At 53.7% G+C, this 19,337-nt stretch overlaps 6 protein-coding genes across 6 annotated transcripts; 2 read left to right on the top strand and 4 right to left on the bottom strand.

Annotated features, from left to right (window-relative positions):
* Positions 1-1,299: 1,299 nt before the first annotated feature.
* On the bottom strand, positions 1,300-1,759 carry J4E90_004544 (uncharacterized protein; the record flags this gene model as incomplete). The annotated part of the gene is made up of 2 exons (XM_051434109.1): positions 1,300-1,356; positions 1,469-1,759. The coding sequence occupies 2 exons, from the start codon at positions 1,757-1,759 to the stop codon at positions 1,300-1,302; spliced, it is 348 nt and encodes a 115-aa protein (XP_051292627.1).
* Positions 1,760-3,842: 2,083 nt separating this feature from the next.
* Positions 3,843-5,466, bottom strand: J4E90_004543 (uncharacterized protein; the record flags this gene model as incomplete). The annotated part of the gene is made up of 4 exons (XM_051434108.1): positions 3,843-3,887; positions 4,303-4,740; positions 4,787-5,143; positions 5,191-5,466. 4 exons carry the CDS (start codon positions 5,464-5,466, stop codon positions 3,843-3,845), a joined length of 1,116 nt encoding a protein of 371 aa, XP_051292626.1.
* Positions 5,467-6,886: 1,420 nt separating this feature from the next.
* Positions 6,887-7,742, top strand: J4E90_004542 (uncharacterized protein; the record flags this gene model as incomplete). The annotated part of the gene is made up of 4 exons (XM_051434107.1): positions 6,887-7,042; positions 7,094-7,166; positions 7,216-7,544; positions 7,611-7,742. The coding sequence occupies 4 exons, from the start codon at positions 6,887-6,889 to the stop codon at positions 7,740-7,742; spliced, it is 690 nt and encodes a 229-aa protein (XP_051292625.1).
* A 536-nt stretch (positions 7,743-8,278) lies between these two features.
* Positions 8,279-9,153, top strand: GSP1 (GTP-binding nuclear protein gsp1/Ran; the record flags this gene model as incomplete). The annotated part of the gene is made up of 4 exons (XM_051434106.1): positions 8,279-8,350; positions 8,469-8,561; positions 8,615-8,768; positions 8,816-9,153. The coding sequence occupies 4 exons, from the start codon at positions 8,279-8,281 to the stop codon at positions 9,151-9,153; spliced, it is 657 nt and encodes a 218-aa protein (XP_051292624.1).
* A 702-nt stretch (positions 9,154-9,855) lies between these two features.
* On the bottom strand, positions 9,856-10,765 carry J4E90_004540 (uncharacterized protein; the record flags this gene model as incomplete). The annotated part of the gene is made up of 2 exons (XM_051434105.1): positions 9,856-10,656; positions 10,760-10,765. The coding sequence occupies 2 exons, from the start codon at positions 10,763-10,765 to the stop codon at positions 9,856-9,858; spliced, it is 807 nt and encodes a 268-aa protein (XP_051292623.1).
* A 43-nt stretch (positions 10,766-10,808) lies between these two features.
* Positions 10,809-11,680, bottom strand: J4E90_004539 (uncharacterized protein; the record flags this gene model as incomplete). The annotated part of the gene is made up of 2 exons (XM_051434104.1): positions 10,809-11,629; positions 11,674-11,680. The coding sequence occupies 2 exons, from the start codon at positions 11,678-11,680 to the stop codon at positions 10,809-10,811; spliced, it is 828 nt and encodes a 275-aa protein (XP_051292622.1).
* Positions 11,681-19,337: the final 7,657 nt, after the last annotated feature.

The following is a 19,337-nucleotide window of genomic DNA, read 5'->3' as shown; positions in this document are numbered from 1 at the left end:
CGAGGCAGTGCATTCATTTCCAAGTGACAGGTCACACAGCGTCCCATCAACCAAACACCAAATGTCAAAGGATCTGGTTTGAAAGAGTAAGGATATAGTAGGCTCAACCTCGGCACAACCTCACCTTCCATCGGTCCTTCGTGTTCTTTAGAAGAGTCTTTAGTGCTGCAACATTCGGCGCGCGACTCCACCAAGACACTTTGCCTCCCGTATTCGGTCGCTTCACGGATTAGTGATAGACGGTCGTGCTGCGCTAGGCAATCAATAGCCGGGTTGTGGTCGGCATCTGTACTAGATTACCTATCAGGAACTGCATCTGTACAACCTTGGAAGTCCGTGGCTAGTCGCGAGCATCATTGCATGGCAAGATACCTAGGTACACATTGTGGTCTTCATCGTACTACAACATCGACAAACTTCCTCCCACGTCACCCTAGGAAAGACCTGAACGCCCTGGAGGCTACATCGACGTCAAGTCACCAACTCTGCATTTTCTCATCTTGATGTAGTCTCCGAATCTGCTTTCCTGCCTTACAATCACCACCTACCCATCGAAACGTTAGATTCTGAAGAAGCGAATAGGGACCGTTACTGGCAGCATGCTCTATCTAGGTCTTCAATGATGAAGATAGCCGCGCATACATACCATCTCATCCTGCCACCACACCGCAACCACCGACACACTCCCTCTCTCCCAACCTCTCTTCCTGGCCGATACCACAGCCATCCCATACCACGAGCGCCGTAATCCCATCGACTCGCCGTACGCGTCGAAGTGCATCTTTCCAATCGATCGAATCTACAGTTCTAAAGGAAAGAATACATTGAAGACAAGCAACGGCAAAGATGGGAGGAGAGCAAAGTCGCAGCTACTACCAAACCCATTGAACAAGATCAATAGCTCGGTTGGCAAAGGTGTAGGCATAATAATTCTGGGGCCATCAGCTCCAAGTTCACCAAGGTGCAGTCGTAGATCATAAAGCACCAGCACCTACACATCACTCATACACAACCGCGCTCACGTCACAGACGAGGCAGCATCACGTCACACATTCGACTTCAAGCCCGACGGTATTGTAGGTTTTCATCTCATTCATGATGCCTATCAAACAATGCAGGATGCAGGCAAGGCTGTTTGTGCCTTGCCCTCCTTGCAAGCCAGCAGTATTACGTGCTGGCTATCCCGCCCTCCCCTCTTCCTAAACCATGATATCATATCGAAAGAAATCGTTCGTCGTTCATGTTGACGCTGAAGTCGACGCTGATGCTAACCCTGGAGCTGGAGCAGCAACGAAGCTCTTAGTGGGCTTGACGTCCGCCCTGGGTCTCGTTGGTGATGCCGATGCGCTCGGAGTTCTATTCATATCACACACACATTAGCAACTGTTCTTACAACGCACGGCGGGGTAAAAGAGTCTCGAGTCTCGAGTCGATCGCATGACCACAAAGCACAGCAGGAAGAACATACCTCAGAGCTCTGCACACTTCCCTCCTGAAGAATCTTCTTGAAAATATCATCCTCCTTGGCGTCCTTGCCAAACTCGTTCTCAAGCTGCTGCTTGCTAGCCGTGTTGAGGACACCTTGCTTGCCGTGTTCAGGAACAAGCACCTTCCACCCAGCCACAACGTCAACCATGGGAATCGTGCTATCAGCCTTCCACTTCTGAACCTCCTCTACGCTCTCGACGAAGATGCAGAATTGGTCGCCGGAGCTGCCCTTGTAGAAGACTTGGGTTTGGGGGGAGTTGCCGCGGGCCATTGTTATTAATCTGTCTGGAGTTTCGTGTGGGTATCCGTGTAGTGTTTCTTGGATCTCGCGGGGAGAAAGATGTGGTGAAGTAGAGAAGAGTGAGATGTGTGTGTAATGGGTATCGAGTGATGTGGTGGGATGGAGGGGAAGCTTTAGAGGGGCTATTTAGAGCTACGTGATCTGGAGCTTTGACCGGGTGGGCGGCTACGTCATTGCCAAGGGTTATTGCGCGCTCTCACGACAAAGCACCTGGTAGAGTAATTGTGCACGCCTTGTTTTGCATGGGATTGCAGCTGGATTGCGGCTCTTTGGGCTGAAACAAGCGGACCGGATGGTGCCATGGTCCGCTCACCATCCAGCCAGACCGTCTATCCACGCATTTGATTCTATCAATCAAGCGTTCCTAAATCCGGGAGATGAACTGACAGCGCGAGACTTCCACCACCTCCCCTCCTCCTCCCCTCCGCCTCCCCCACCCACCCGGCGGCTACGTCATTGCCAAGGGTTATTGCGCGCTCTCACCTGGCATGGTAATTGCGCACGCAAGCTCTCACGCCTTGTTTTGCATTTTGCATTGAGGCTCTTTGGGCTGAAACGGGTGGGCAAGGATGGATGCCGGCTTCTGTCTGCTTTCCCATGCGATGCGATGAGGCTGAGGAATTGCATTGTACACAACACCAACATCAACCAGAAGTAAACATCGAACACACATCTCACTCAAGTTGTTCAAAACGTATAACCATGATTCAATCATTACTATCCAAATACTTGTCCCATCACAAACAAACGCCACCCCTCCATCATGCGATCGCGTGCCCATGTACCAGTACGTACGTGTCCAATGTCCCAAACTCGCTAGCCGCATGACGTCATGCCGAGTTCCCGATCCCCCAGACTTTCAACCAGCCCACCATCAACGGTGGCTGCCCAGATCGTGAGAGAGAGCGGGTGTACCTTGCAGTAACGCTGTGCTGATCGCATGATTAATCGTTATGTTTGTTACACTGGCCCTTAGTTATCGGAGTTGTTGCCGTCGCCGTCATCTCAGTCGTAGTATTCATGTTCTCGTACTTGCTGTTGGAGCAAGGATAGTGTGGTCGTGAAGTCGTCAAGGGAAGTATGTACGTTGCGTTTTGGTGGACACCCAATGCGTGTCCCGCTGGTATGTGATGTTGGTCCAACAGGATATGTGTGTTGGATCATCGGAAGAAATTAAAGATCCTACTCTTGCTCTTCGAAAACTTGTTCGAGGTCGAGTGGTTTGAAGATGCAGGCCGGGATTTGGGAGTGGGCTCTTCTTGCCGTCGTTGTTTCCTGTTTTCTATGTTTTTGGTTACCTCGGCGCAGGGAGGTGGTGCGCGGACGGTGGTTGCTGTTGATGCGTGGGAGACGGTTCTTTCGGCGACGCGAGCGCGTGATTCTGATCGTGGGAGACTAATCAGATGCGTGGAAAGACGTCGAACCTTCTTTGGTTTGCTCTGTAGTGGTTTATCGATTGGACGCTCAACGCCTATCGCTCGATTGGCAAGACGGCGGCGTCTACTCGAAGGTCGCGTGTCTTCTACCTCAAAGTCTTCTGGTAGAAACGCAGCGGGTGCGGAATGGAAGTCAACAAGTGAAGGGGTCGGCCTTCGATCAGTCGCTGATTGAGCTCGCAGGTTCCCGTTCGACATCTTATGAACGCGGCTTCCGAAAGAGTCTTCTGACCGCGTGTTGCTCGTGTTGGAAAGACTGGGCGAGCGACGCGAGAAATTGCTTGCTATGCTTGCTATGCTTAGCTTTCGCATCACTGAGTTTGCTGAAGCTCTGATTTGGTTCTCCATCCTCCGATTTGACATGCCCGGAAAGGGCAACATGTCTTTTGTCCAGACGTCTTCCAATGTACTCTCGAGACGTACGCGCTCAGCTCGTCGCGGGGCAAGTATAGGAATGTGATTTGCGGAGAGGTGCGATTGAGATCGAGTTACTATACTTGGGGAAAACGTCGGAGGCGTATCGGGTAGCTTTTGCGCCTGGGTGTTCTTGATAATGACTTGACTCGTGTTGGTCTTCGCACCGAGAGTCGCCGCCCGATGGACTGACATGCGTCGTACTAGAGTATTTGCATGACCGAAGACAGACCCAAGAGACTTGAGGCCTAGCGATAGGGATGTATACATGTCCTGCATGGTGGACTGGCCTTCAACGAAATCGTGTGTCTCATAAACAATACGCTCGCGCAGCTGCTTTTTCCAAACCTCCTCTTCGTGAGAAGTGCAGGCGCTGAAGATGAGTTCGTGTAAGCGATGGCCGTGCTCGAAGACGAATTTCCACGTATGTGGAGCAGTATGGCACTGTATGCCGCGGCCATTATCACATTCCTCGATGCTGGCGTTGGCAAGCCCGACCGAAGCGACGACAGTATATGGTGTGTGGAACCGGCTTGCTGTTGCGAGTACAAGACATGACTTGTACAAAACACAAACCATGTACGCGCCTTTGATACGATCGGGTGTTTGATATGTCACATGCAGAGCGCCACATAGGAGGACATGTCCAAGAAGGCGAAAGACAAGAGCTCGAGAAATCTTCTGTTCCGAAAACGCTAGGCGGTCTTGCAGTTGCCATGTAATCTCAATAAGCCGCCGGGTCTGAGGGTCATCTTTCGCCTTGTTGACTTCGCGGATAGTCTCTTGCAGTCGAAAAAGAGCTTTTTCGAGCTCAGCATGCGCTTCTGGGTCGTCGTAGACGGGAGTGTGGCGGCATAGGTCGTCGAACAGTAGTGGGTACTTGCACACCCTCTGAATCGGCTTGATCAAGAGATCTGGAAAGCTGAGCGCCTTCTTGCTCCCTGCCTCTCTGTTGTTCTCGGATGCGACCACCTTCTGCAGCGCTTCGACTCCGCGCTCGTATTCTTGCCAACCATGCAGTCCTTTGCACATTGTGGTAAGATCCTGTGACATGGTCGTCCAATGTGCGCCATACTCCTCGTATGTGAAGAAGCGTTTCATCTGATCTTGTTAGCGAAGAGTATTGTAAGAGTCGCGTGTGGCTCACATGTTTGTTGAAGATCTTGGCAATGTTCCCGGCCGTCTGCGTGTCCGTTACTAGGCCTCGCGGTCTGCGGTCTGGAGATCGTCCAATCTCCAAAGAATGCCTCAGCCTCCTGGCGGTCTTGTGTTCGGCGAAGCGCCCCGGCACAATGTCGGCGCTATGGAAGCGGATATGTTTGGCTTTCGTCACGGGATATGACTCTTGGTGCGCGCTTCTGGTGAAGTCTGCCTGAGGTACAACTTGGTGAAGTTCGGCGAGCAAGTCTTCGTGAAGCTGTAGAATCTGGGAGATATTCTGTTGTATGGATGATCGTGTCTGGCCTGACAGAGTAGGAAGGGCAGTAAGGATCATGAAATAGTCCTGCTTAGATTAGAATGGTAGAGTCAACCCAGTGGTAGGTAACATACGTTGATCAAGACCTTGAGGTCTGCGATATAGCTCTCTTCCGAGGAGATCAGCTCCTCAACAACCTTGCGACGCTGTAGTGATCGAAGCCACGCGCTCTCATCAAGCACAGGCCCTAGCGCACCACGATGACTCTCGAGTGATCTGCGCGCTTCGGAGTAATTGCTGCTTCTGTTACCCAAGCGAACCTTCCCTGGTACTCCAGCCTCTGAGCGTGGTGCAATGCTCGCGCTGCCGATGGTCATCGAAGTCGACTTCATTGCTGTCACATAGCCCATTGACGATGTCATAGACTCCGATGTCCTGCGCACAGACTCAGACAGCCTTCCCAGCGGTCGAGAGAGGACAGACATGCCATCAGCGGTGTCGAAGGATAGCCGTGGTATTTCAGCGACGTTATCCCTCCACCTGTGCGCGTGTCGACGCCTCAAAGTGCTCATCCACCGCCGAAAGGGTTGTGAAGATACAGAGATAGTCGCAGGCGCTTCTTCGTAGTCTTCGCGCGGCTCATCTCCGTCATTATCGGTGAAGCGACCTTCTGGCAATGGCACGTGTATGGCTTCGTATAGATTGAACAGATGTGTCTCTTCAAAGTCGTGGTCATCAATGTCCATGTCATCAGCCGAGCTGTCGCTGTCAGAGGAAGGTTCCGCTATTCGCTGCGAGCTGTGATATCCTCTCGCATGCGGCCTTGGAGGGACTGTGAGTCTCGAGAAAGATGGCGGTGGTCGGTCAGGCCCACAGTTCCGCTTGCGTGGTTCTTCGATGACATGTCTTGTACTGAATGGGAAGCCGGCTTTCTCAGGCACGAGATCGAGGAGCGACTGAGAGGTAAGCGGTGGTGTGTTCTCGTTGCTCCGAGACCAGTCGCCTGCCCTAGTCGCCCCGAGGGAATACAACGAGCACGCGGAAGCATTGCGAGCAGTAATGTCGCTCAGTGGTGCCAGTAGCGTGTCTTTCTGAGGGGAGCAGGAGTTGAGGTATGGATTGTCGCTGAAGGACCGCTTGAGTGGGCTCTGAGGCCGGAGCGACAACACATATGCCATGTCCGTGGTCGTACGGTCGACACTGGATAGGACGAGTACGAAGGCTTTCAGCGCATGAGATAAATACTACTGCATCCAACGACGATGGCTTAAGGAGAGACAAGTGAGCTGCAGAGCGATAAGGAAGTTGGCTGAGGCATTTTGGATATGACTACTGGCTAGGACGGGAGGAAAGCGCAGAGGCGCAAAGTTCTCAAGAGCGTAATGGCGGCATCTAAGGGAAAGGGTCCAGACGGCGCGCAGTAAAGCGCATTCTACACAGGCTATTCGTTAGGGGCGAGTGGTGAGCCATCGACGAGGACCGCTAACATGGCGGCCGCGTTGCTCTCACCAAATCTTGGTAGTCGCGACTCACTATGACGGCGGAGATGCAGAACAAGCATGTCTGTAGCCGAGCCGAGCCATCGCAAGACTGAGCATACTAAGCAGCTGAAGCATACTCCTAATCTGGCACGCACAGAGGTCACGCGCGTGTCTTGAGGATAGTGAAGTTTGGTAGAGAAGTGAGGGAGGGAAAAGGAAGGCGACCGTCCTGGCGGTTTTGCCCCGCACAGTTCAAGCTCCCTCAAGCTCCCACCCCCACATCCAAGCTCCAGTTGTAGTAAGCATTCACGCACTCTCAACTCTGCGGCGGCGACGAACAATCTACACCATGGATGACATACACGCGCCAACCGTCTCGTCTGGGCCCACGTCGGCAGGCTACTCCAATGGCATACCAAAAGAGCAGCTGACGCTGCAGGAGCTCATGGCCGAGAAGGACCGAGTAGAGACAGAGTTGAAGGCATTAGGGCAGGTGCTGGATTCGGTACGCAAATCAAGGCTATGGGCGGGATAAGCAGTTGACGTCTTGTTGTAGCATGGCGTCCGCATGAGCACCGGCCTGACCACCCTGGACGGCTTTCCACGCAGTGATATCGATGTCCCCCAGAGTAAGGAGCGGTGATCTTCGAGGTCACTCAGGGTCGCTGACCGTCGCAGTCCGAACCACGCGCGCGCGCATCATACGGCTGAAGAATGACTACAAGGACCTCATGTCGCGCATCGAAAAGGGCCTCCACGAGCACCACGCGCGGCTGGCAGCGCAGGCGGGCGACGCGACGACGGCCAACGGCGCCCAGGCAGGGCTGAGCGCACCGCCTGCCGCACTCGAAGCGCCCTTTGCAAAGGTCAACAGCGTGGTCGCAGACAGCCCAGCAGCGACGGCCGGCTTACAGGTGTACGACACCATAACCAAGTTCGGCTGGGTGGACTGGACAAACCACGAGAACCTGTCGCGCGTGGCCGAGGCCGTGTCGCAGAACGAAGGAGTACGTCGCATCACGCTGCACAGGCTGCTGTCTTCAGTCGGGCGTGCAGCAGGCTGACAAGTGCAGATTCCCATTACCGTCAAGGCGCTGCGACCCAACCCATCGGGCGGCCCGGCAGAGACAGTTGAGATGCAACTCACACCGCGGAGGAACTGGGGCGGAAGGGGGCTGTTGGGCTGTCACTTGCTGCCCATGTAGTGTATTATAAATCACGAGAGACGTCGAGATACGTCGAGCTGGATGGGTGGCAGGTAAGGCTGGCGGCAGCGCGCGTGGCGCACTCGGTTTGGCCAACAAGCATAGCATGATACCCGGCGTTGTTTGCTTTGGGATGAAACAGGTCAAGGAATTGCTAGTAAATGACAATCTATGACTGCAAAAAAGCGCAAGGCAAACCCGGGCTGTTGAGACAAAGAAGCCTATAGCTGCCTAACGCTGCCTCTGCCTCTGCCTCTGCCTCTGCCTCTGCCTGCCTGCCTGCCTGCCTGTGAGGTCAAAATTGCGGAAGGCGCCAAGAGATTTACACCGCCCGGGGCGCCAACACTTCAGCACAACAAAACCTCTTCTTGCCCACCTCACGCCCGCTACTTTCCCCACTCTTTATCACCCGTGAGTCTGCACCACCGTCTTTTGCTCAATAACCCTGTGCGACCCCGACTGACATCTTTTCGACAGCAGACTCTGCCCACTACCCCCCTCACACACCACATCACCCCGCCACAACACCCGACACCATGGCCGAGACTGCCGCAAGCTCAGTCCCTACCTTCAAGCTCGTGCTTGTCGGTGACGGTGGTACCGGAAAGGTATGACGCCCCTTTCGACGCTTTTCGCGATAGCAGCCCGTCTCTTGAGACCGCCGCGCGACTGCGAGACTGCGAGAATTTGAGACTGCGATGCAGGTTGCTAACAGCCCCACCACAGACGACTTTCGTCAAGCGCCATTTGACCGGAGAGTTCGAGAAGAAGTACATTGCGACGCTCGGAGTAGAGGTCCACCCCCTCGGCTTCACCACAGTACGTTATCCGCCCCTCTGCCGCCCGCGACACGCCTGCTAACGAGACGACAGAACCTCGGCCAGATCCAGTTCGACGTCTGGGACACCGCCGGTCAAGAGAAGTTCGGTGGTCTCCGCGATGGATACTACATCAACGGACAGTGCGGTATCATCATGTTCGACGTCACCTCGCGTATCACATACAAGAACGTCCCCAACTGGCACCGTACGTGCGCCCACAACACCCCTTTACGCATTCGCTAACAGCCCCAGGTGACTTGGTCCGTGTCTGCGAGAACATCCCCATCGTCCTCACCGGCAACAAGGTCGACGTCAAGGAGCGCAAGGTCAAGGCAAAGTCCATCACCTTCCACCGAAAGAAGAACCTCCAGTACTACGACATCTCCGCCAAGTCCAACTACAACTTCGAGAAGCCCTTCCTCTGGCTCGCCCGGAAACTCGTCGGCAACCAGTCTCTCGACTTTGTCGCCGCCCCCGCTCTGGCGCCTCCCGAGGTCCAGGTCGACCAGGCCGTTCTCGACCAGTACCGACAGGAGATGGAGAACGCCGCCCAGATGCCTCTGCCCGATGAGGACGACGCCGATTTGTAGATACGGTCATGAGCTTGCTCTAGGCCACGGCTAGGGCTCTAATGGGTATACGACATGGACGAGATTTAGTGGAATGGGACAACGGATATGCAGCTCGAGAATTGAGGACATTCTTGGCGAAAACGGGGCATGCGGAGGAGGACTGGCGGAAGTATCCGACAGGAAGCGCTGGACTAGCCGGCGTTTCGACGAATGAACAATAGACTGTTCCTGATCAATCAGAATATTCAGAATGTGATGGAGAAAGCTTTTCGATTCTACTATTAACACGCACAAGGGTGTTGCGATTACTAATACAACAGCACATTTCGTATCTTCATTATATTCCAACTCCGCTTGCTCGGACTTTTCAATGGAATGCGCCGCCCACCGCTCAGACACGATAGAAGAAATGACGCGTGATGTCAGTATGCTCATAATACGGACAAGCAGAGTCGCATAATAGCGAATCAAAGCGACGACCGAAAAATTGACAAGTACAAGGCTCGCTCGCTCGCTCGCTGTAGTCGGGAAACGACCGTTTTTGACGCGCGCGACGGAGACAACGGATGAAAATGATTACAACGCGCAAGCAAAACAAGGACGATGCGAGACATAACGAAAGCGAAAAGACAACAAGGTACGTCTACGATTTCAGCATCCTGCGATGATGTTAGCATAAATCCAAACACAGCAAGTAAGTGTAGAAAAGAAAGTGAGTACTCACGGAGCGATCAACTGCGCATACTGCTGCGTCGGCACACTCCTCCCCTCCTCAATTACGCCCCTAATAACATCATCCTGCTGCAAATTGCTCCAAAGATGTATTGACATCGCCTTCTTACTATTAAACAGCGTGTGCGCCACCCCCCTCACCTGCCCCAGCACCACATTCGCAATCGGCCACGTATTGCTGTATTGTTGCAGCGTGCCGACATCAAGCCGGATGCTCTGCTTGATGATGTCGTCCTGGCCGTCGGGGACAAGGAAAGACCAGTAGGAGAGGTGCACGACAGACGCCATTACGACGACGCAGGTGAAGAAGGGGGTGTGGTAGAGTAAGGGGCCGGGTAGACGGATTAAGGAGGAGATGTTTTCGGCAGAGGTGAGGCATTTCGCGGTGTGGATTTCGCGGGTTTGCGTGGGGAGGAGAACTTGGCCGGGTTGGACGCATATGTTTACGCCTTCGACGCGGCCGAAACCGAGGTTGCTGCGCGGGCGGTGCAGCATTATTGTGCTGCCGGCGTTTACCATGTGGGCCTGGAACAGCACTTCGTCGATGTGGCCGTCGTTGGAGACGATGTCTGTTTTTGAGGCCGGGAGGTGTAAACGCCAGTTGCATAGGTATTGGTCTACGACGTCGACGGCGTGGTATTCAAAGGTGGAGTCTAAGCGTGCGCATTCGAAGACTTTTCCTAGGATGCGGATGGCGTCGATGAGGTAGGTGAAGGAGGAGAAGGTTGTGAAGTGGGGGAGGAAGGCCGAGTCGTCGTAGTCGGAGAGGGTGGAGGGGTAGGGTATTTGCTGTTTGTGGGTTGTTAGTTTAGTGATCTGTATAAGGTTTCATGTGTGTAGTCCCAGGAGGATGGTCATGCAATCGGCAGGACCCCCACCCCACATGTATGACATGCATCGATCTCCCACTCCATCGGAGTATGACATGCAGTCAGATGATCTCATCTGGAGTACCTAAGAGCGGCACGGGTTCGCACTAAGAAGGGAAACATGCCAAGCCGATTTTGACACATGTCAGATCTGATGTCAGGGGAGTGGGTACTTACACCTGAAAAGTACTCGACGTTCTCACAGGGCAGTGGCACGTCGGTTACGACGTCTTTCAATCGGAATTGCACGCCGGGATTGACGGCTGTCATCATGCCGTTGGCCGTGAACATGGACCACCACGTTCTCCGCCAGCTTTCTTCCAGCTGCGGGTCGTTTTCTCCGTGCATCAGCGCGAATTCCATCCGGTTGAGGCCGATCTCCAGCGTCAGGTTTTGGGCTATCGTGAAGATCTGGGCGGCGCGGGGGACTTCGTTGTGGGCGTGGAGGCCGATGGCGAAGAGGAGCAGGGCTTGGACCGACCAGGCATCTCTTGGGTAGTTGTTGCTGTCTATCTGGCGATCTAACGCTTCCTTGTACATGGCCGTAGGCACCGACGGTATGTAGCTGGATCCGATGAAATGCACGGCATGTTCCAAGAGTGGGGCATGTCGTTCCTTGAAGAGTTCCACTAACCTCCGTTCCGGAAGGCAGAATGGATGTGAGTTGTAGAAGAAGTGGTAGAAGGCCTGAACAGCCGTCTCGGGTCCCAAGTGGCCAAACCGGTTCAGACGCGCGGATCCATTTAGGTTGAGTTGAGCAACTGGTGGGGCTACAGGTCGGACGCCAAGACCGTGAGTTGGGCTCAGCTGGTTCATGCCAGCATCGCCGTTGTACGAGTACTCAGGTGACGAGATGTGGCCATTGTTGGCTTGGACTTCAGATGCAGATATTCCTAATCACGTTAGATTTTGGGTTGATGTCGTCGTTGCGATATACCCACCATTCGGGGTCGTGGACGCGCCCGTGTCTTCCTTGGTTTTCCGCTTGCCCTTCCAGCCTCTTCGCGACTTGATGTAGGTACATTCCACGTTGTCGGTCCTACATCGGGAACATCGCACACCACCGTCGCATTTCAAGTGTCTACTGCGACATGGGACGCACGCGACAGCGACCGAGGCCCTGGTTTGGTCGTTATTTGACTGCTTCTGGCTGTTCTTCTGGCCGGTTCCCTTGCTGCCGCCGCTGTCCGACTGGGGCGTTTGCGCCGGGGGAGTCCCGCCATTGATGCTGCTCTGGGTGGTGATACTCTGTGTCGGCGACAGATGGAGCCCTAACGAGGGCGACAATGGCGATGTGGAGTCCGGTGAGAAGTCCTGGTGGCCGCCCCAGTAAGTGGGATCTACGCCAGCCGAGATGTTCGAAGGAGCGCCGTTCATGTGTTGCCCCGGCATCGCCATGGCAGAGGGAGGCATCGCAACAGAACGGTCTACGCGCAGGCGATTCAGAATCCACGGTATCCAGGTCGGCGTGGGCTTTGCGACTGTGCGTAGGTAGAGACGTTGAGGTTGCAACGGGTGCGGGCTGCTAGTACTGTTGACCCGGCACGTGACGCCCGTCTACTCGGCCTAGCGCTGAAATCGCCAAAAGCTTCCGAAGCCTCCTTCCATCTTGCACCCAATCGGCCGTCTCCGCCCAACTCAAGACGCCAACCGCAGGACGCAAGGAGAGCCTCAGCCTCTTTGTTGTCGGCCCCTATGTGATCGTCGCCCCATTCAGCTCAGGACAGCATCTTCTGTGCAACTCCCATCGTACCGTCAACCTGGCCGGCCTGCCCCGTTGCCCTTTGACGCACCGTTGGATCCTGCCGTCGCCTGTACTTCGCTTGTACCGCTTCAACGCAAGCCGGCCGGGACTGAAACGCACTGTGGGCGAATCGGAACTAACGAGCTGTCTCCACGGCACTGCCGTCGTCCATTACTGGGCCGTTTGCGCGCATTCCCGTCACCGCCGTATCGCTAGCCTGGATTCCGCCTTCGCTTTTGCCATTTTATCGTGGGGTTAGTGGTTCTGCGCACGTTCGGCGGAAAGGGTTGAGTGTAGCGAGCCAGCTGAAGTAGTCGCCTCGCCACATGCTCTTACACGTTCCATTGGACTGTCTTAGTCACGGAAATGGTACCGCGCCTGCGACGTAGCAGCACAGTGTGCCTCTAAGATTTCGCCTCGATGCAACCTGGCCTTGGCTCGAGATGCTGCCACAGCCTTATCTGATACCAGCGATGAACCCACCCACACGACGCCAAAAAGCAATCCAGCTTTCGTCTCGATTGGCCAAACTCGGGCTGTCTAGGCGCTGAACGCATATGAAAGGAGGCGTACCTGCGCATTGCCTCTAAGCCTCGACGACTCTCCACTAGGTTTCGCTCATTACTAGGTCTCGCTCATTTCCGTGATCTGGCTACGACGTCCAACACTCGGCAGCGATGAACGATAGCACTGATCTGTCTCGCATCGGTCGTTCAGTGGGAAATTGGGTATTAAATTTGAGTACACGAAATGCTCGAGCACTGCGAGCTATCCATCCATAGTCTATCTTGCTGTACTCACAAGAGAAGAAATGCCGCCGATGCTAAGTTATGCAGGGAAAGGACGATGAAGGAAACCGTGCAGGAATGCTGACCAGTACGCCTCTTGTCTACGACTTTAGACACCTAGCTTTCGTGAAGTTCCATACGTCTCCAGAACAGTCGTTCAGGGACCTCTCCGCCCTCCACTGCAGCTCAGTCTCTGCTCGTCGCACCTCTGCCACGCAGAAGCCAACATCTCCAGCCCTGCGGCCAACTTCCCTGACGGGGATCTTCCGTTGGGATGCGTCCTCTAAACTCTGGAGTACCTCACGGACAGTGTGTCCTCGTCCCGTACCTGAGTGGGAGTCAGTACACAGACCTTAGTGTGAGACGTTCTCATGTAAGGCCTCCACTTACCAAGGTTGTACGTGCGAAATGGTGCTAAAGTACGACCAGCCGTCGAAGCTGCCAAAGCCGCAATATGGCCCCGAGCCAGATCGACGACGTGGATGAAATCCCGCACTGCCGTGCCGTCTGGGGTGTTCCAGTCCGTGCCGAAGATGTCCAGCACTGGCTTTGTCCCCGTCAGGACTGTTGCAATAACTGGAATCAGATTGCTCGGTTTCTGTCGCGGATCTTCACCCAGAATACCGGACTCGTGACAACCGACCTGGAGTTGTTAGAAACATCTCATGCATATCCTGGTCATCGAATGTACATACCGGGTTGAAGTACCGAAGAGCGGTTATCGACCATGTGGGGTCAGAAAGCGCCAGGTCTGCCAGAATGGATTCGCACATGAACTTGGATCGACCATAGGGTGATGTGAGGCCCAGAACGCCCGGCAAAACTCGGCGTTCTGCTCCTTCGCTGTCCACGAAAGATTCTGGGTGATGCACGCACAGTTCTTCGCGCAGAGGTAGCCCACAGTTAGCGCCTTCGCCATAAACTGTTGCAGAAGAGGAGAACACGAAGTTCTTGATGCCGAACTCCTCCAGCAACCCCAGAAAGTCGACCAGCCCGCAGACGTTGTTGCTGTAGTATCTCAAGGGCATCCGTATGCTCTCTTCGACTGACTTGTACGCCGCGAAATGGATGACGCCCGATATTCTGGACAGTCTTTCAACGACGGGTTCTTGCGCGTCGTCCATGTCCATGTCCATGTCCATGTCAATACCGGAGTCTGTTCTCTGCAAAGTCGAGTATGGGAATCGTGCTGGAGTGGGCGCTGGCTTGCTAATGATCGAATACGATGAATAGCTGGCGAGTACAGTCTTCATGTGCGCGCTCCTGTAATCCAGCTGACGGAAGTGCAACGCTGGCATTCGTCGCCCGTGCGCAGTGCAGAAGTCAATTGCAAGTCCTCGCACCCTGTTCAGGACGGTTTCGTACGAGTTACTCAAGTCGTCGATGACCAGCACATTGTAGCCTTCTTTGAGCAACTCCAATACTGTGTGCGAGCCGATATATCCCAGCCCACCGACGACCATGATGAAGGTCGACGTGGATCCATCGATGTTAAGAGGATCCGCTACTACGTCGTCGTCGAATAGCACCGATCGCTGTGTTCCCGGTGTATTGAGTACTTCCGGTGTGACGGAGGGCGATAGCGAGTACGTCGAAGAGGATGACGACATCTTGCACAAATATGCTTGGCGAATGAACGAATGTATGGAGAAGAGCGAGCGCGTTGTTTGTTACGGCGCTACCTTTCTCGATACGTCCGAAATTCTTTATACGCGCCACAACTCTCAACAACAGCCTCAAATCGCGATCAATTAGGCAGAAGACATCGAAGTCAGACTTTTCCTGCACCGTCAATATTGTTTACATTGCTTGGCATAATGCGGCCTCTTCATCCCGACTCATCAGTTTCGGAGTCTCCTCAGGTCTAGCACTCTCAAAATATACTCTCGCATCGCTAACGATCCCTGTCCAATCTGCATGGCCAAGTGCGCAATACGTACCCGTGTGGTTGCATTGCCGCGTCCTCTAATCTCTCAAAATACCATCATCTGGGCCGTCAGAGATTCAACGTGGGCATACTGCGAGGCTTCGTTCGACTACTCGATCCCGGCATCTGTCAGCGTCTTCTTGGTGCCCGAACACACCATAAGGATATCCATTACATATTTGCGTTCGTCAGTATCCGTACGCTGTGTTTCCCCAGATCTTACTCTCTATCGGCTCATCTCCGTTTGGGCCAGCGTCTCGTCATCGGCTCCTAGCCTGCCGTGCTCAAAGCAGAGTCATGGACGGACTCAGCCCCGTAGTTGTTCCGCTCTACGTCTACCCCTCAGCAGGCGCGTGGGATCCGTTTCACGATGTGTACGCTACGGTACCTCTACTATTGTCGCTACTCATTATACCGGGACTAACGACATATACTGCTTCCAGGGCATCGTCGTTCCCTCGCATACAATTTACGGTCGTGGTAAACGTACATAACGGGCCTGGAGAGGGTGCACTACCAAACGCAGAATACACCGCAGCCATCGAGGCCCTCAACTCGCTCAGTAATGTACGCACTATCGGCTATGTGGCAACCACGTGGTGTACCAGGGACTTGAGTTCTGTGCTGGATGACATTGCTGCATTTTCGTTCTGGGGTGAATATGATTCATCACTGGCTCTGAGTGGTGTCTTTGTTGATGAAACGCCTACCCAATACTCTACAGACTATGCCGTCTATCTCAATAGCATCGCTCAAGCTGTTCAAGACAGTACCGGACTAAAGGACAACTATATTGGTAAGCTCAGCCCGCCTTCTTCTGTATTGAAAGTAAGACCGTCACCGGAGCCGGCTTTCGAGGCCCCTGTCGTGTTGCTGTACACTTTACCATGCGTCCTCAAATGGGTCTCTTTCTATTGCAGGCGAAGAGAACCCCCATTGTCCAACTCCGGCAGTTGTATGAGCGTAAGGCTGACACTGCACTATAGTTCACAACCCCGGCGCTCTTCCAGAGCCTCGTTACTTTGATGAGGCATTGTTCACTGGGCCGGACTTGACCGTTGTTTTCGAGAACTCATTTTCCAATTGGACAACCGAAAGTGGCGAGCTCTTCAAGGCGACGGGTTCATATGATCGCGAAAAGCTTGCGCTGCTTGTGCACTCCACACCGGATCTGTCGATTCTTGAGACGGCTAGTACGCTATTGCAATTACTAGCCGTAGGCCGCGGCATCTGGTTGACAGGTAGCTCGAACTATACCGAGCTCGACGGTGTGCTACCTGCGTTTATCGAAGGCTTGGATGCGCTGTTAGGTTGAGGGTCACAGCGTTGGAACTAAATACGGTAGATATTAGGTCATCGATCGCTAAATCCACGCAAGACACCCACGTCTTCGACAGTTGTAGTTTCCGTGTCAGTCTCAACTACTTCATCGCCTACGAACACTTATGCGGCAAGCCCTGATCACTTGACTGCACTGTCTATAGACCTGGGGCTGAACGGCCCTGATCTTCGGATTGAAGCTGGCATGCAGAAGGAAAGGATCTTCTGGTCACGACTGCTTCGTAATACCATGGCTTTCTCAAAAGCGAGTCGGCTAATGCGCCGTGACGAGGCGTGTCAAGGGCGGTCCGCGATGTAAGAAGTCCTTCCGTGACACAAGCGGTCCGCCACTCCGTCGGTTGAATCCGAGGAAAGCTTACGAGGAATTATCCCAGCTACACAATGCCGTCTTCAAACAAGCAACGATCATCGAAAAGTCCGCCTTCAAATTTTCGACTACCAAGTATTCCATCCGGTTGGCTCTAATATTACCCCGAGAGCTACCCTGTTTGCCGCCTTAGGCGGCAGATCTAGCTCACTCAACCCCTGTCCATTTCCCCGGATCAAACAAACAAGCCTTTCGTCCTGCACTAGAGCTGCATACACACTTTATCTCAACCTTGGCCTTCATTTCGAAATTCAATCTCTGCTGCGTACCGCGTCGGCCCATGTCTATTTGTGCATCTTCCCAAGCGATGCTCCAGGCTTCGATATTGACACTTTCCTTGATGTATGTCATCCTTGGATGAGCACCGGAGTTACTTCGCGACGGGATGGAGACCAAGTACCGGCGGCTCTGCAATGACATACAATGAGCGTGCTGCATGGATAGGTGTAGAGGGCCGAAGTCGTGCCGCCATGACTGCTACCTCGCGGACTGTCGCGCTTCTCCGCATCATCCTTCTAACCTTCGCTTACAGAGTGCTGTGCGGGTTTCTCGTTGCACGTGAACTTCTCTAGCTCCATTCGAAGGATGCTTCCGTTGCGCTTCCGATCGGTTGGGTCTGGAAGCGAGATGCCAACTTTCGGATCACACCACAAATAACACGAGGTTAACAACACGAAGGAAACCTGATTCAAAATAACTCTTGAAACATATGGCTATTTACAGCCATTCGTCCTGCGAGTTCGCTGGGCCCTCACAAGTAGAGAAAAAGACACGATGAGACGACGCCATTGCGCGTGATCAGCCTCGCTAAATGACGACATCGATATGTGGGACTCACCTACCTATATTGGTAAGAGCTCTCGTAAACCACGCATACTGGCTTGTAGGGATGTCAAAAATATACATCCAGTAGACAGCGTAGCGGAGTCTATTCGCCTTGTGCTAATGTTTCAGTTACACAGAGTGGATCCCAATATATGCGGCAGGACCCGACTACCGAATACGGAAACTGAATTGGCATAATCGCAACCACACGAACGACTTTCGATACTCTTAGAGTCTCGTATCGCACGCCGATACGGTGGATGTACCGCCCATGGTGGCTTGCAACAAGGGAAGGATCCGTGTGACGTGAATTCCGGTTCGCTGGTACGAACAAGTCTGCAACAAACCCGAATAACCTCGATTTCGACTCGCGTAACGCATCGAGATCCATTCTCAATCTAAGTACTCCGTATTGTATGCGACATGTAAGTTCGTCCCGGCCATACCACGCATCTGGCCCCGAGCGGCGGTCCTCTTGCAGTCTGGGGACCTACACACCTGCCACTAACGTTGTGGTTCAGATCTAGAAACTAATGCATTATCTTGTATCGGGACCGGTGCACCAGATCGCGCTCTAGAACTAGATGACACGCCACTCTGCCCCGACATCTCTGCCCCACCCGGCAACTTGCTCGAACAAGTCAGCTTACCCGCTCGACCAGAGGTCTTACTATACCGACGGCAGGCGAGATATTAGACGACTTCAATATGCCGAGCATACCTACCGCAAACAACATACCCGCCCCAGATTTCCCACCTCACCTGCATCGGATATTGAATCGCATTCAACCGGCCGGTAGCTACACCTTGGCAAAGTCGACCCGTACCGAGATTGAATGCATACTATGCATACTCTCTGCTTGATGCATCAAACAAGCAAAATGCTGGTAACGCCATATTCCACCAGTGAGCTGGTCAGCCTCACACACACGCCACCGATGTCAGATTCCCGGCCGTAGCACACCATCACTTCGGTAGGAAGAGCCGGTGTAAGCAGGGGTTCTCCAGCTTTTACGACGGCTAAAGCCAAGTTGCATAGCCCGGGGCTGTGTGTGCTGTGTGATATACGGCTAGCAGAAGGGAAGGGTATGAGAGCTGGGGTAGCGGAGATGTGGAAGAATGGAGTTGGGCGCGAGAGTCTTGCTGCCCGGGAATACTGGAAGGCATACCGCTTGGAAGGTTGACTGACTCGTTTTCTGCTGGTACAGTGTTTGATCACGATCTGAAGATGTGACTGCAGATAGAATGCTGTGTCAGCAGACAGCATGAGGCAGGTCACGGGGGTTGACCTCGATTGTTGACCTCGCAGTTATAGGAACTCCCACATCATGTGATCAGAGCAGGTTGTACTCAGCATAGGTGACTACGATAACCCGGTCGTGTCGCAAAGCTTGATACAGCTAAGCATGCTGGTTCAGAGACGAAACCATGTGCATTCGGGCTTAAAGACAACATCAAGATCGGAAATACTGGGCAGATTGCGATGAACAAGACATAATCATAAGCCATACCACTACATCCCTCTCCCCCTCTCTACCCACGACCCCCAACCCCCTCATCCACATCCGTAACCTCAACCCTCCTATCACAAAACTCCACCCACCCATCC

The sequence above is a fragment of the Alternaria incomplexa genome, assembly GCF_024043165.1.
Source record: "Alternaria incomplexa strain BMP 0042 chromosome Unknown scaffold_5, whole genome shotgun sequence".
In the NCBI taxonomy this organism is placed as follows: Eukaryota; Fungi; Ascomycota; class Dothideomycetes; order Pleosporales; family Pleosporaceae; genus Alternaria; species Alternaria incomplexa.
Note: the sequence above shows the minus strand (reverse complement) of the source record. Positions and strands in the feature narration are given on the sequence as shown.